The sequence below is a fragment of the Danio rerio genome, chromosome 22, assembly GCF_052040795.2.
Source record: "Danio rerio strain M-AB ecotype USA chromosome 22, GRCz13ab, whole genome shotgun sequence".
NCBI lineage: Eukaryota > Metazoa > Chordata > Actinopteri > Cypriniformes > Danionidae > Danio > Danio rerio.
Window position 1 is genome coordinate 17,817,501 of NC_141042.1, and position 15,703 is coordinate 17,833,203.

General features: G+C 33.2%; 1 protein-coding gene across 3 annotated transcripts in view; it reads left to right on the plus strand.

Moving 5' to 3' along the window:
• Window positions 1-15,703, plus strand: part of rabgap1l (RAB GTPase activating protein 1-like) — a 151,108-nt gene that overhangs the window by 8,897 nt on the left and 126,508 nt on the right. For all 3 annotated transcript variants that reach the window (XR_015521873.1, XM_087304168.1, XM_087304169.1), the window contains exons 3-10: window positions 975-1,110; window positions 2,747-2,954; window positions 5,651-5,825; window positions 5,914-6,074; window positions 6,212-6,322; window positions 7,132-7,198; window positions 10,093-10,195; window positions 15,266-15,432. Coding sequence is in view for 2 of the 3 variants with exons in the window: in XM_087304168.1 (XP_087160294.1) it covers window positions 975-1,110; window positions 2,747-2,954; window positions 5,651-5,825; window positions 5,914-6,074; window positions 6,212-6,322; window positions 7,132-7,198; window positions 10,093-10,195; window positions 15,266-15,432 (1,128 nt within the window). In the remaining variant the exon portion in view is untranslated. The remainder of the gene's footprint in view (window positions 1-974; window positions 1,111-2,746; window positions 2,955-5,650; window positions 5,826-5,913; window positions 6,075-6,211; window positions 6,323-7,131; window positions 7,199-10,092; window positions 10,196-15,265; window positions 15,433-15,703) is intronic.

The following is a 15,703-nucleotide window of genomic DNA, read 5'->3' on the forward strand; positions in this document are numbered from 1 at the left end:
GTGTCTATTTTTATTATTATTATTTTTTATTTAGATTTTTATTTAAGAAATTTCCACATTTACTTACAGATTTATGATATACTGAGCTTTTTACTTAAATACTGTCTTGATACTCAAGATAATCCATTAAGTATAGAAATAAAAAGAGGAAATAAAGTAAATAAATAACATTCAAGCACTTCAAGGAAATTATGAGGATGTGGTATTATAATACCTTTATAATTAAATGACTTTTTTTGTTTTGAATCAAAGTGAGTAATTTCTTAGCCTATTCTGTTTTACCCAAAATTGTGCTCAAGTTGATTTTCTTTTTTTAAATTTCTTTTGTAGTTGTCTTCACAATTTGTACCAATTACAGTACAAATTGTTTTAAAATGTTTAACTTTACCAGTTTTACATACACTAAACTTGCACAGCTTTATTCATTTCTGTATTATGAAGCTTTTAACTGAGAAATAAGTTTGTACACAGTTTGCATGATTATATACAAAATTCTAGAGAAAATGGTGAAGATGCATTGTGATTAAGAAGTGATAAAGAGATCCCCAAAATGTCATCTGTAAAAGCCTGTAATATTTCAGACAAGCTGTATAGAAGTGTTTTGAAAAATATCCAGTCAAATAATATTTACTGTCATCAGGGCAAAGATAAAATAAATCAGTTATTAGAAATGAGTTATTAAAACTATTATGTTTAGAAATGTGTTGACAAAATCTCTCTGTTAAACAGAAATTGAGGAAAACAATAAACAGGGGCTAAAAATTCAGGGGGGCTTATAATTCTTTCGGAGCGTTCAGATTTCATCTTAAAAAAACTTTATTTGAAGACAAACAAAAGTCTCAAGGGATTGAAACAACATGATGTTCGCTAATTAATAACAGAATTTCCCTTTTTGTTTAAAGTACCCCTTTACTCTGATTTTATCCTGTGTTTGAGAATGTTGTGTTGTGTAACCTGCATTGTGTTTGTCTCAGATGTCGTGGAATGGGAGTGAGCAGCTGGAGCGGGCGATGGAGGAGGTGTTGGATGATGTTGCTGATGGAGCAGGAGCTGAACAGGAGAAGGGATGCACTCAGATCAGACCGCCCAGTCTGGACACAGCTCCACACGGTACATGCTGCTCAAAGACACAACAGCAAATCTTCATCATTGTTATGTCAATTCTTTATGAAAAGCCGACAAAATTATATTGATTTTATGAATCAACCTGACATTGCTTTGACTTTGTTTTCCTCGATATAACGCATTATACAAATAACATGTAATGCATTTTACAAATAAACAAAAAAATTGTAACCTTTAAAAATCAGACAAAATGATATGTTGGGAATATTAATATTTAGTTATAGATGTAAATTAATGCATATATTATACATTTTATATGTTTGTGTAAATTATTAAATATTTTCAGGATACTTTTGCTGGTTCAACTGATTGATCAGCCAGATTTTTTTTATGCTAAACTTGTAATGCATTAATTGATCCATTAATTGATAATACCTATTCATTATATTTATTTTTTTCCTCATTCAAAACAGTGTTTATTTATTTCATTATTCAAAACAGATCTAGAAAAGAAATGTGATCAGTGATGTACACATACACAACAGATGCCATCTGAACCTTGGTCTATTTATCACATCTACTTCCTGTTGGCTATAATCAGGGTCTTTGAAGACTGACTTCCTCTCCACCTTGCTCAAACTTCCTCATTCACTCACCCTTAACAATGGACCCTTAGATAAAACAGGTTGGAACAAAAAAATTACAGTAGATGTCGAAAGAAGAAATGATTACTATCGAAACCCTTTGCTTTACTTCTGAAATCTGATTTAATGAGCTACTTGATTTCCAAAATCTAAAATAAAATGAAGACTCAAAATAACTCGTTTCCAAAATGTTGGGACTCTGTAAAAATGTTAATTAAAAAATAGCAGGCAGTGATAAGCATATTTTATGTAATATTGAACATGGAAAACATACTTTTTAAATCAGGGATGTTAAACTCAGATCTGGAGGGCCGGTGTGCTGCAAAGTTTAGTTCCAACCCCAATCAGACACGCCTGGGCTAGCTAGTTAATCTCTTACAAAGCTTTCTACAAACATCCATTCAGATGTCTTGAGGCAAGTAGGAGCTAAAATCTGCAGGACACCGGCCCTCCAGGACCGCCTTTGGGCACCCCTGGTTTAAGTGATCAAGCACTACGAACAAAGTCAATCAAACTATCTACGATGAATATTTAAAGATGATTTAATATTGAATATTGAAAATGTATACATCAAAACCATGTTTTGTACCAGGCTGTAAACATGTTTTTATCAGCTGTAAAATTGGCCAATTAGCATTGCAGTCAGTGGACATCTGGAGTTTATGGAGCCAGCCCCCAAAGGCAAGTTGATGAATTGCAGTTTCAGTTACTATGTTACTATACTATGTAGTTACTATACTACAATATGAAGTATTGGCTTCACAAGGGAGAGCGTGAGGTTGCCGCTTGGAACAAACACACAAAAAAATGGCAAAAACTTATGTTTATAATGTAACACTATGGGGATTTCCTGAGTTTCTTCTTCGTTGCTGTGTGGAGTTTCCTTGTGAGAGCGCCCTCTGGTCTTTTGGAGGAGATTTACTACTGAGCACACAACCTTGCTTTCCTGACAAGATGTACATGAAAATTGCAGGTTTGTGATTTCATTTAGATTAATTTTCCAGCCTTTGTTAACACTTCATTGTCTGTCGCAACAGAATCCTCAGCAGCACTGCTCGAGAGTCCGACTGTCCCAGAGGAAGAGAGTGTTCAATTCAGTAAACTGTCCTATCTGGGCTGCACCTGGGTGAAGGCTCCACGCAGTGAGACGGAGGCCCAGAAAGCCATGGCTACCTTGAGGGCGGAGAGTGCCATTCCCATTCCCGTCATCCTCCATGTGCCCAACGGCTCCGACGGTTGTGTCCGGTCAGTCATTTGCCAAAAATAATGTATGTAGTCCACAGGTGCTCCATTATTTCATTTATTATTTTATTTATTTATGTAATTAATATTCACTTGATTTACACATTTAAATTACTTGATGCATAAAATAATTTGAACTGACTGCTAGAATATAAAATAAAAAATATGGTGTTATGCATAGTTTAAATTTGAAACATTTTAACCTACAAAATACATTCAAATAAATGTAATTTTAAGGTTTTTAAAACTTTTTAAATATTCATTCATTTTTCTTCTGCTTAGTCTCTTTATTCATCAATGTATAATGTTCTCTTTTTTTGCAAATACATTTATTTGTACAAATGTAATTTATTTAAAATTGAACTTTTATCAGTTTTGTTTCATCGCAAATTATATTTTTTAAATCAGCATAGCAAATTATATCAAATTAGCATTCTATAAATCAGTATTTGTATTTTGATTAGCAGATTTATTTTTATATTCTGGAACACAGATTACACTTGCGTCAGATGCATCTCCAAAAATGTATTTGTTTTGCACTTATCTCCCGAATCCTCAAAGGCTTTCATTTATCTTTCTCACCATTGAGTCAAATCACACTCTACGTCAGAAGTGTAAAATGTGACTTTCTGAAGCCTCGGGATCTTCATGACTGTCAGAAACAGCTGTTGTTTAAGCTGCTTTTAGCTCTTATTTCAGGTTTGTGAATTAGATGTAGCACTTCTGGTTTCTCACCCTGAGTGCTCTCTGTTTTTTCTTTTTCTTTTTTTTTTCTTAGGAACTGTGGTGTAACCTCAGGTTAAACATCTTGCTTTGTCTTTTTCAGTAATCTCAAAAACAGCTCCTGTGAATATTCTAATGGTTCTAAATACTCTTTTGCATTCGAATTTGTTAAAGAATTACATTTAACTATTTCATACAAGTATAAAAAGTACATTTATGTAAATCTCCCAAAAAATAAATTGTACTATAAATTATTTTAAAAAGTACAAAAATGGGATGCTGTGAAAAATATTTATAAGAAACAATGTACTAAACCCATATATTATTCACATTAGAACAGAAAACATACTTAATGTTCAAAATATATGTTGGATGTTTGCTCATGTATACCGGAAAAGCAAGTCTACTACTATAACGTGACTACAGGACATTTCTGTGTGGTAAACGTTTTCCTGCTTCTTGCAGTATCACTACTTTGCTGTCATTGCAACGCTGGTAAAATGATTCCTCTTGACTCATTCACTGTCAGTAAAGTTTTATTGTCAATACAATGTGCTTATTTTATTGACTTCCTTTTTTTTTATTTATCAGTCTTATTTAAGTTAGTGACTTGAATAAAAACAAAACATTATTTAATGTCAAAATACTTACATTAATAAGGGGTTTAGCTTTTTTTTTGGTCAGATGCATCCAAAGTGTTTTTTTTTTTTGCATCACATATACACTACCTGACAAAAGTCTTGTCGTCCATCCCAGTTGTAAATGCAACAATAATAATTTGACTTCCAGTTGATCTGGAAAAGTGGCAGAAGGTAGATTTTACCAATGAATCATCTGTTGAACTGCATCTCAATCATCACAAACACTGTGGAAGACCTATTAAAACCCGTATGGACCCAAGATTTTCAGAGAAATCAGTCCAGTTTAGTGAAGGAAAAATAATGGTTTGGGATTACATTCAGTATGGAGTCATGCGAGAGATGTGAAGAGTGGATGGGCAACATCAACAGCCTGAGGTGTCAAGACATTTGTGCTGCCCATTACATTACAAACCACAGTAGAGGGCAAATTCTTCAGCTGGATAGCGCTCCTTCTCATACTTCAGCCTCCACATCAAAGTTCCTGAAAGCACAGAAGGTCAAGGTGTTCCAGAATTGGCCAGCCCAGTCAACAGACATGAACATTATTCAGCATGCCTGGGGTAAGATGGAGGAGGCATTGAAGATGAATTCAAAAAATCTTATTAATCTCTGGGAGTCATTGCAGAGATGTATGGATGCAGTCCTCCAAGCTCATGGGAGTCATACACAATATTAATTCTTTTTCCACTGCACCGTGACTTTATATTGTATACAGTACATTATTTCTGTTAAGTGACAAGACTTTTGTCTAAGCAAAGTCAGACATTACTGGCCTAATTAGATAATAAAAACCTAAAGCATGATCATGTCTTATTTTGCGAAAAAAGCCTGATCTAGAGGCCTTGGCCTTTCATATAAGCCACTTCTGATCCCAAAGATCAACTAAAAGTCAAGTTATTATTTGTTGTTCTTAAAACTTGGAGAAGCGACAAAGACTTTTGTCAGGGTGTGTGTGTGTGTGTGTGTGTGTGTGTGTGTGTGTGTGTGTGTGTGTGTGTGTGTGTGTGTGTGTGTGTGTGTGTGTGTGTGTGTGTGTGTGTGTGTGTGTGTGTGTGTGTGTGTGTGTGTGTGTGTGTGTGTGTGTGTGTGTGTGTGTGTGTGTGTGTACATACATATATACATCACATTGTAGTAATTTTGGACTGTATGTGCATGCTCGCTTTATGGAGATCCTTGCATAATTGTATTTTGTATGCAAAATAATTGTATACATATAACTCTTTGCTTTATTTATGTGCTATGTTAAGTTAAAAGTAAACCTTTGCATGTACCTGGAAACTCTAGGTTTCACACACAGTTTTAGTTATAGGTCTGTTATGTTTTTAATGATTCCAGGATCGTGGACCAGGCCAGCGGAACAGAAATAGCGTCTTTTCCCATCTATAAGGTGTTGTTTTGCGCACGAGGATGCGAGGGATCTGTTGAGAGTGACTGCTTTTCTTTCACTGAGAGCTACCGCAGCTCTGAGGACTTTCAGATTCACGTCTTTTCCTGCCATATCAAAGAGGCGGTGAGTTTCATCTCTTCATTAAAGTAGTCTTGAAACCCACATTAAACCCAATCTTTCAAACCCTTTTTTTATTTATTTATATTTTTAGGTTAGTCGCATCCTCTATAGCTTCTCGACGGCCTTCAAGCGTTCGGCAAAAGCTGCCACAGAGATGCAAGACTCGCCGTTGCCACTTTCCCCTGACAGCGACGTTTTCACTTTTAGTGTTTCTCTAGAAGTGAGAGAAGATGATGGGAAAGGAAACTTCAGGTCGCTCTTTACTCGCTTCTGAAAAAGCTTGTTTCTGCTTTTGTCTCATGCTTTCAGCACTGTTGCTTTATTTAAATTTCTGGCCAACCAAATGTAAGTGACACTTTTTATTTTTGTATTCTTCTTTTAACTTGTAGTCCAGTTCCCAAAGACAGAGATAAATATTACTTCAAGCTGCGGCAGGGCGTACAGAAGAAAGTGTCTGTGGTTGTCCAGCAGCTAAACAATAAGGAGCTGGTCATAGAGCGGTGGGTTATGAGACGCTGTTTCCAGAGCGACAAATTCACACCTTTTCTCCCTTTTCAGAACTGGATTTTGTGTTATAATGGCTAAACTTAAAAAAACGAATTAAAAAGGTTTAGATTTAAACTATGAATTAGAAACATTGCAAAATTAGCAGGTAACATGTTCTATTTCTATATACAGGGTTCCCATGTTTCTTGAAACTACAGCAATAGCGACCATCAAAATAAAGTGTAATCAATGTGCTTGATATAACATTATTAGTGATTTTAAAAAGTCCTTGAGAGTCCCTGAATTTGGTGTCCACGAAAGACTGGGAACTTTGTATATAATATAAAGTTACATAACCATAAACACACTGACCTACAGTATATGCAGTGTTCAATAAATAGATATCTATGTAGTTAACATTTGAAATGTATCAAAACCTTTTATCAAAGTTGTCTTAAAGCTATTCAACAACACCCATTCTTGTCTTAGGATAATTTTGAATATTTTTTTTGATCCGCATCAAATGTTGACTACTGTTGTCAAAATATGGTTCCTTGTGCAACCACATGATGTCGCTGTAGTTCCAGTGAAGATGCTCTTTCTGTGAAATTGACCCCCATCACAAACACTTAATAATCCTCACAGAAAGCTCTCATAATTTTTTTATTCAGTCATATACATGTGTATATATACTGTATGTACATTAATAATGCACCTAATGTTCCTGTTTGATTTATTAAATATTGCTGTTCTGTCTTATTAATATTACATCTGACACTGTAAAAATATTATACTATATGTACCACTGTCTTTTATTTTGCAGGTGCTTCGGGATGCTGCTCAGTCCTGGTCAGAAAGTGCGCAACAGTGACATGCATCTTCTCGATATGGTCAGACATTTTTTTCTCTCGAGTTTTACCCAGGATTTCTAATTAGAATAACTCCTGGGCTGGATACCATGCACTAATTGCATATACCCTCACTCATTTTAATCACTATTCTGCTGCCGATTTTAGAAACACTTAATGGAAATGTGGACTTTTATTATTCATTAAAAAGCACGATTTCACATTAGGCCTTGAGCTAGTGATGCTGTAACAGTTTTTGCACATCAAGACCGAAAAACAATTAGCAGTTCAATCAAGCGGAGAGTTCACGGAGACAGCTGAATCAAACATCCTACAAGGCTTAATGTTGGGATTTATTTTTGTGCAAGTCTTTTTAATGGTTTCAGCAGCAGTGCTTCTTATTTATAGCTCTCAATAGATTAAACAATCATGGTTAAACCACAAGCCAGCCATTTTTGGAAGAGTTTAGGAGCAAAACTATTTTTTTAGGAATTGTTGGAGATTACTATTTTGCAGTCAAAGTGATCATCCAAACTAATCTTGTGATCAAAATTAAATCTCCAGGCTGATTTGATTAATAATTGTATATTTACCTTTTTTGCATTTGAACATTTGACAAAATAAGCTCATTTAACAAATGGGTGTGGTCAAATATACCCAAAAGCTTATAAATTCTAAACAAAAAGTCTGATTTTCATAAAATAAGGTGAGAACATACATTATATGATTCCATTTTCCATCAGTCCATAGGTGGCGCTATAATGGTTTGGAAGACATAGAAAATGCTTTATGTCCAAGGCAAATGACCTGAAATTGTTAAAATGCTTGCAAGTCACTTGTTTAGCTGATTTTAGGTTTGCAAAAAAAATAAAAAATACTTCAACCTCAGTAATTGCTGCTTGCAGCCCTGTTTAATGCAATTAACTTTGAATCAAATTGCTGAATTTTTTTGATATATTTTGTTCCTTATCTAAAGAAATAACAGCTGTTCCTGTCTTAAAAAAGGTTTATCGATGTGGTAGCAGGTGTTTTTCACATGATTATAATTCATAATCCTAAGCTTTTAATGCTTTTATTTGAAACTCTTGCCATGCAAGGGCTGCAGATGATTTTTGTGTTCTTTCTTGTGTTTTTTTTTCCAATTCATCCTTATTTCTATAGCGCTTTTACGATGTAGATCGTGTCAAAGCAGCTTAACATAGAAGTTCGAGTAAAATGAAAGTGTCAGTCCAGTTTTCTGAGTTGAATTTCAGTTTTTAATTCATTTCAGTGTGGTTTAATTTTTTATTGCTGTAAGTCCAAACACAGAAGAGCAAATCCATCGATGCACAACTCCAAAAGTCCCAAAACCAAGCAAGCCTTTGGCAACAGTGATGTCACTGTCAAATATTAAATGGTTAAATATTAAACTAAAAATTATAGCAAAACTTGTCAAATTAGATAAATGTGATGAGAAAAGATGATTTTTTTTTTTTTTGCCTTTTTAAAAAAAAATAAAGATACAATTTTAGAGGTTGACTTATAAGGAATGTTGATGGTAATATCATGATTCCTTTCTAAATATTTTCCAAATGATGTTAAACAGGGCGGGGAAATTTTTGCAGTATGTCTGATAATATTTTTCTTCTGGAGAAATTATTTGTTTTATTTGTTTTATTTCGGCTAGAGTAAAAGCAATTTAAAATTTTTTTAAAAACCATTTTAAGGTCAAAATTATTAGCCCCTTAAGCTAAATTTTTTCGATAGTCTACAGAACAAATCATCGTTATATAATAACTTCGCTGATTACCCTAACCTGCCTAGTTCACCTAATTAACCTAGATAAGCCTTTAAATGTCACTTTAAGCTGTATAGAAGTGCCTTGAAATATGTCTAGTCAAATATTATTTTCTGTCATCATGACAAAGATAAAATAAATGAGTTATAAAAACTATTATGTTTAGAAATGTGTTGGGGAAATCTCTTTGTTTAACAGAAATTGGGAAAAAAAATAAACACAGGGGCTAATAGTTCTGACTTCAACTGTATGTAATGTAATATTATATGAATTTTGAAAAAACAAACAAAGACAATGTTATGATGTTTGTGTTTGCATATATTAGATAGAATATTCTGTTTTGAAAAATATTGTTTAATTTGATAGTTTTGTGTGGATCTGCTTGTTGCATTTCTATAGTTTCTATTCCACAGAATTATAATTTATTTCAAATTACTACTACAGTATGTATGAATACAAAGTAATGCAACATTTTATAGAATATAAGTATTTATATTTAAATTATTTTAATTCATATAAACATACTAAAAAGTATAACAAATATAAATTGTATTTGATGTAATTTTTCCAGGTAAGTGCTTTTCACTGTAAATTAACAGTTAATAAGCTGCCTGTACATTTTGATGTTATTTTAGAGACTTATTTTTCTATATGTTATTTATTATACATTATATTATTTCAGACTGCTAAAATGTCAATAAAAGTTACTTTGTTAAACTTTAACAAACAACATCAAAATTCAACAGAGCAGAGCTCAACATCCCATAATGCAATTCACAACCGTAAATAAATGGAAAACACAACATTTAAAAACTGTTAATTTACAGATATTTTTTACAGTGTATATGAAATATATTTTTTGTATTTTTTTGTATATGAAAATATATATTAAGACATTTTTTTATTTTATATAGATTTTAATTCTACAAAATTAATATATAAACAAAAAACTTATTCATGCATGTCTGTGTTTGTCATTGTACAGTATGTTTAACTTTTTAATGCTTAATATTAATAATTACTAATAACATTGGTGGATATTTTCAAAATCTAAAATCTAAAATATGTATATTTGATTTTCTATATTTTAATTCTGAACCTTTCTATACATCATTTATGTAAGAGACTGATCATTGCCTGCGTTTGTTTATGTTTAAAGGAGTCTATGGGTAAAAATGCAGATGGGAAGGCTTATGTGATCACAGGCATCTGGAATCCAAACACCCCTGCTTTCCAGCCACTGAACGAGGACACGCCGAAAGGTAAAGAGCTAAGACCTGGTCCTCTGAAACACCAGAACACTCCTGCTCAATTCTTCATCAATTTATAGTTTTCACACTTTGTCTGCTGTCTTATTTTTGTTCTCACATGACTAGAAGTTTTCAGCTGACTTTCTATTCCAGGAGGCTTTTCTTAAAATGTAACATCTATCAATGACAGAAGTACACATTCCATTCATTTTCACATCAGTTTTGAAACAGGTGTAATGTTAACATCATTAATGTATGGTTGTGTGTCTGTTTGTGTGTTTAAGTTTTCTATAAACAAATATATGGTGTCTTAATTTCTAGACTTAATTACAAAATATAAATTCTATACAGCCTTTATTGGAGTTGTAGATTTGAATCAAACATTATACTTTCATACTTCTAAACAAGCATTTTTAAAAAAATATATGATGTATATCTTTTATTATTGGAATTTTATTAACAACATAATGAATTATAGTAAGTTAAATGTACATAAACTTGTTCATTAATTTAAGATGTATGCAGTTAATTCACAAATTATAATCTGAATATAATGTGTTATAATAATTTCTGTTAAACTTGTACACTAATTTTTAATATTATATTTCAATTTTAGCTATTTTCATGTAGTTAATCTTCATATTAAAATAGCTAGAATTTAGGGCTTGGCGATTAGGCCTACAATCATTGCAATAATGAACGATTGCTTTATTTGTTACTTTTTTTTTGCCCTCACAGTTCACTGACAGGTTTTGTAGAGTAAATATGCTCACATATTACAAGTGAGAGATTTTTGAATGAAAGGTGCATAGCTTGATTTTAAAATAAAGGAAACACACTCTATCTACTATCTATGAATATTTATCGAACATCAGCATTAAACAACTGAAATTAAAACTCGCATTGCCTAAATCGAACAGTCTGTTTTTTTTTCATAAATAGTGAAAATAAGTAACTTGCATTTTCGGAAACAAAATAAATAATTTTCAAGGCTTTTCATATTAAAAGTGGAAAATAAGCAGTATCATTTCAAAATAAAATTACTCTTGCATATCCTGTAAATAATTGTTTAAACAGTGTATTTTTTGCATATTCTGTAATCAAATATTTTAATGTAAATAATAATTTTAATGTAATAGAAAATATGCCATCTTAAGACATCTCTAACAGTCATCGTCAATGTAGTGCAAAAGTTAGGCTGAAGAATGGATCTATTGTCCTACTTGACCAGAGATGAGATGTGGCTGCAAAATGGCCATAGAAAGTCAGCCTCAGCCTTTAACAGAGCGGGGCACGTGACTCCACATGCTGTTGGCAAAATTAATTGAAAAAATTCATCCTGGAAATATTTGGTTATAGGTTCTGAATCAGTGTATATTTGTTTAATGGAAATTTTGCCAGAATTTTAGTGAACAAACAAGTTTCTACTGACGAAAACTAAATAAAAATAAAGTGATGATGATGATGACAACTATAATAAAAACATATTGACATTTTTGTTGACTAATAAAAACAAGACTAGAATGTGATTGAAGGGCGTTTTTGGAAAATATCAATCAGAATCAGGTTGTACATTAAACATTATTACATCAGTAACATGATCATGGCATTCATCTTTATGAGGAGTTGTTTTCTTTTAGCTGCAGCTACAGTTTAGCTGGCCTGATCTGACTCGTGCTAGATTCACGTGCGCTGTCAGCGTCTGGTGCGATCGTCATGACAACAGCCATTTACAGCAGGGTGTCAGTGGGGTCTTAAAGTAATAAAAGTTAATAAATAAATTATGAGAAAATTAAGCCCATTAAGAGGTATTAAAAAGTCTTGATACCATTTTTACAAGGTGCAAAATTTTGTTTAAGTGTTGTCCAAAGTGTTTACTCAAAAAAGCATAAACATATTTATTTTCCTTCTAATATTAACAATAGTGTGCTCAATCCATGCGATTGGTTCGGGCCCGCGTGTCTGGCCAAGCTTCTTTGAGTTTGAACAGTGGCTGAAGCATGGGCTGAAAACTACCGCGTAGTTTGTTCTTTGAAGCTTTGTTTCTTTTGTTTTTTGATTTATGTAACTACAATTGTTTATTTACAACTGTTTATTAAGTTAAAGGTTGGATACTGATTAGAACTTGAACTGGTGATAAGGTCTTAAAATATTCTGAGAAGGTCTTTAAAGTCTTAATGTATTGAAATTACCTTTAGGATTTCTGCATATAACCTGTTAGTGTAATCTTTAAGGACGTCTTTCAGTGATTTGATTTTCTTACTTTAAGGATGTAATGATACTGTAGTGTAATAATATCTGCTTATCAGGGAGTTGCAAAACTGCCTTGAAGTGAGGCGCACTTTTATTATTTACGTACATCTTCTCTGTAAAATTCCTCTGTGTGAGTTAACAGAGCTATGGGACTGAGTGCACATTTTACAAGATAACACATTATAATTTGCCAGTCATGTCATTACTCTACCTATTTACTCAGTGCTATACAGCTAAGCGCCATGTACTGTAACACTATCTACATCAGTAAAGCTCGCTATAGACTGACATTGCAATTGCAAAGTGGAGTTAAACTATTTTAAGCTTTAAGCTTTTAAAAATTTAATTACATGAAACTGTTGAACAGACTGGATAAAAAGACTAATTTACCATGTTAAAATAAAGGGCAGGCTAAATAATTTTAAAGTCCTACATTTTCAGTAGTCTACTGTTCTTGCAGACACATAATTTTACATTTTGCTTATATTTAATCGTAATAGTTATATTAGTTGCTTAAATTTTAGGCCTTAGAAAGTCTTAAATTCACGGAAATTTGGTGTTGTAGGTCTTAAATCATTTTTAACGGGTCTTAATTTTGTTTTGCTGAAGTAAAGCTTCTCAATCGGGCTGACATCCATCCAATCACCACCAATCCATTTCAATAAAACTTTTTTTTTTTTTTATATTCAAGTTTATTTTGAGGAGATACAATTCACAACCGCTATTAGACTTTTTTTTACAGCAAATTCAAAACAAAATAAAAAACAATTATATGATTCCTCATGGTTATCCCTGTAATAAAATGATAAAAAATGAAGAGTCTAAAAATTTTAAGTGTTTTAAAGGGGTCTTAAAAGGTCTTAAATTTGACTGGATGAAACTTGCATGAACCCTGATAATAACATATTTAAAATTCACCTGCATTTTGAGTGTTTTTCATTTAGCATCTGTATAATTGAGGACATAAAAACGTTGAGTTTAAGTATAAATAAAAAAACTAAATAGCAGGATTTATGAGTGGTCCAACTTGGAACAGTAATGGCCTCTTTATTCAATGACTCAAATTACTAGAGTAGCAGTAATCCTCATTGTATGTGTATTGTTGATTTGGTTTGAGGCCAAACCAGAAGCAGCGCAACTCAAAACTGCAGCTTAATGCTCTGTTGTCAAATTATGTGGAGTTTACCTAAAAATTTAATTCTGGTCTGCTAGATTCAGATAACTAAATAGCGTTTAATTCTGTGACCTGAGTCAACCCGAGGTTTTCATTTCAAGTCCACGCTTTTTTTCACTCTCTGTTTTGGTGGTTTTGTGTGCGTTTGTAAGTCCCACCACCGGTTATTTACCACTCCGTCTTTTCCACCGCAACCTTTTCTGACCCGACTCTATCGTAATTGGAATCTATTTTCAGCCAGTCCCTCATAAATCTGCAACTATTGTCGCCCTTGTTTCCTGTTAATTGAAATAATAAAACCGCCTTAGTAGAAAACAGGCTGGATTTCACTGATTTGTGGTGCGTTTCACTCAGCACTCTGCTTTTGTTCATAATTACAGGGCTCACCTGAAAGAGAATAATGCTAAATTATTCCTCAGATTTAATAAAAAGGATGAATTTTAGCAAATAACACTCTTTTTGACCTTTAGTTTCAGTGTAAATGATGCAACCTTTCATTTAAAGATCGTTTTACTCAGAGGAAGTCTATAAAATGTTGCTGCCATGTTTTTAGCACATCGTTAGCATGCATTTAGTGCTTACATGTTATGTGGCTAACTGGTCATGCTTTTTGCTAGCAACCTTTAGGACCATCAGCATGTTGCTAGAAAGATTAAGCTAAGCATATGTATATTTCTAGTGTGAGTTAACACATCGCTAGCATCTTTAACATGTTGGTAATATGTTTTAGCATTAGCAAGTTGTCATGATTTGACCGATCAGAGTGATAATTGATTGCCTTTTAGCATTTTGAGCAATTTTGCTAACACAGTTAAAGACAATAACAAAAATGTAATATGCCACTGACATGATTTAACACATTGTTAGCATATATGGTGCTAGCATGCTTCAAGCTCAATTGAACAAATAGCTAACGTTCTAATAAACTGACAAGACATACATGTTTTTAGTAAGATGTAGTACACTGCTAGCAGTTTTATTAGCATGATTTAACATTGTTGACATCTTTAATGTTGTTAGGATGACACTGTAAAAATTGTTAATAAGTTGCTGCAATATATGTTGTTAGCATGATTTAACATGTCACTAACATCTTTTAGGGATTTGTTAGCTTGCGTTACAGTGAATGTATTAACATGTGCAGGCATAGCATGTTGTTAGCATGTTTGGTCAACATTGCTAGCAAGATTTACCTCAGCATTTGCATGTTAACATTAGCATGATTTAACACATTGCTTGCATCTTTAACCTGATTTTAGCACATATCTTTAGCATTATGGCACATTAATATTGGGTTTATTCGCAGTCCTATCATACTGTTATCTTTAAAATAGCAGTTTTATCATGCTACACTTAAGATGTGTCAAGCACGTAGGTACACCCCTGCAGTGCATCATGGGAGTGGGCAGAGCTAAAAGCTCATTTGCTGAAATTTGGCTTCAAAATGAGCATATAGCTTCGTTTAACAACCTCTGAGCTCACAGCAGGTTTGACTTTAATGGTTTATAAATTAAAAATCACTTTCCCTGTGGTGAAAATGAATGGATTTTTAACTTCAGGATCCCAACTGTTGCACTCTATTACTGTTTAATGTTTTTCCTGTGTGCATTAAGCTTTTATAGTCTTGTGAACAGTGAGTTTTTCTCCTCCTTCAGATAAGCAGGTCTACATGACGGTGGCTGTGGATCTGGTGGTGACCGAGGTCGTTGAACCGGTTCGGTTCCTCATGGAGGCTCTAGTGCGGGTCTATCCAGCCAATGAGAGGTTCTGGTATTTCAGCAGGAAGGCCTTCTGTGAAACCTTTTACCTCAAGCTCAAACAGGTATATTCCCAAACCAAAACAACACTTACAAATTATTCAGAGATACACATACAGTGAGGTCTGAACCGACAATGCGAGCTGTATCAGTATGCTTGAATGATTTGGGGAATTTCATGATTCTGCTGAAGATGTATTTCACAGTAAAATCTAACAAACTAAATCAGTTAAAGTGGTAATGCTAATAGAAATGAGGCCTGGGTAAAAGTTATTTACAGCAGTAAATATTGAACATATCATGTTTTTTTTTTCCTGGGAATAATATTTATAAAGG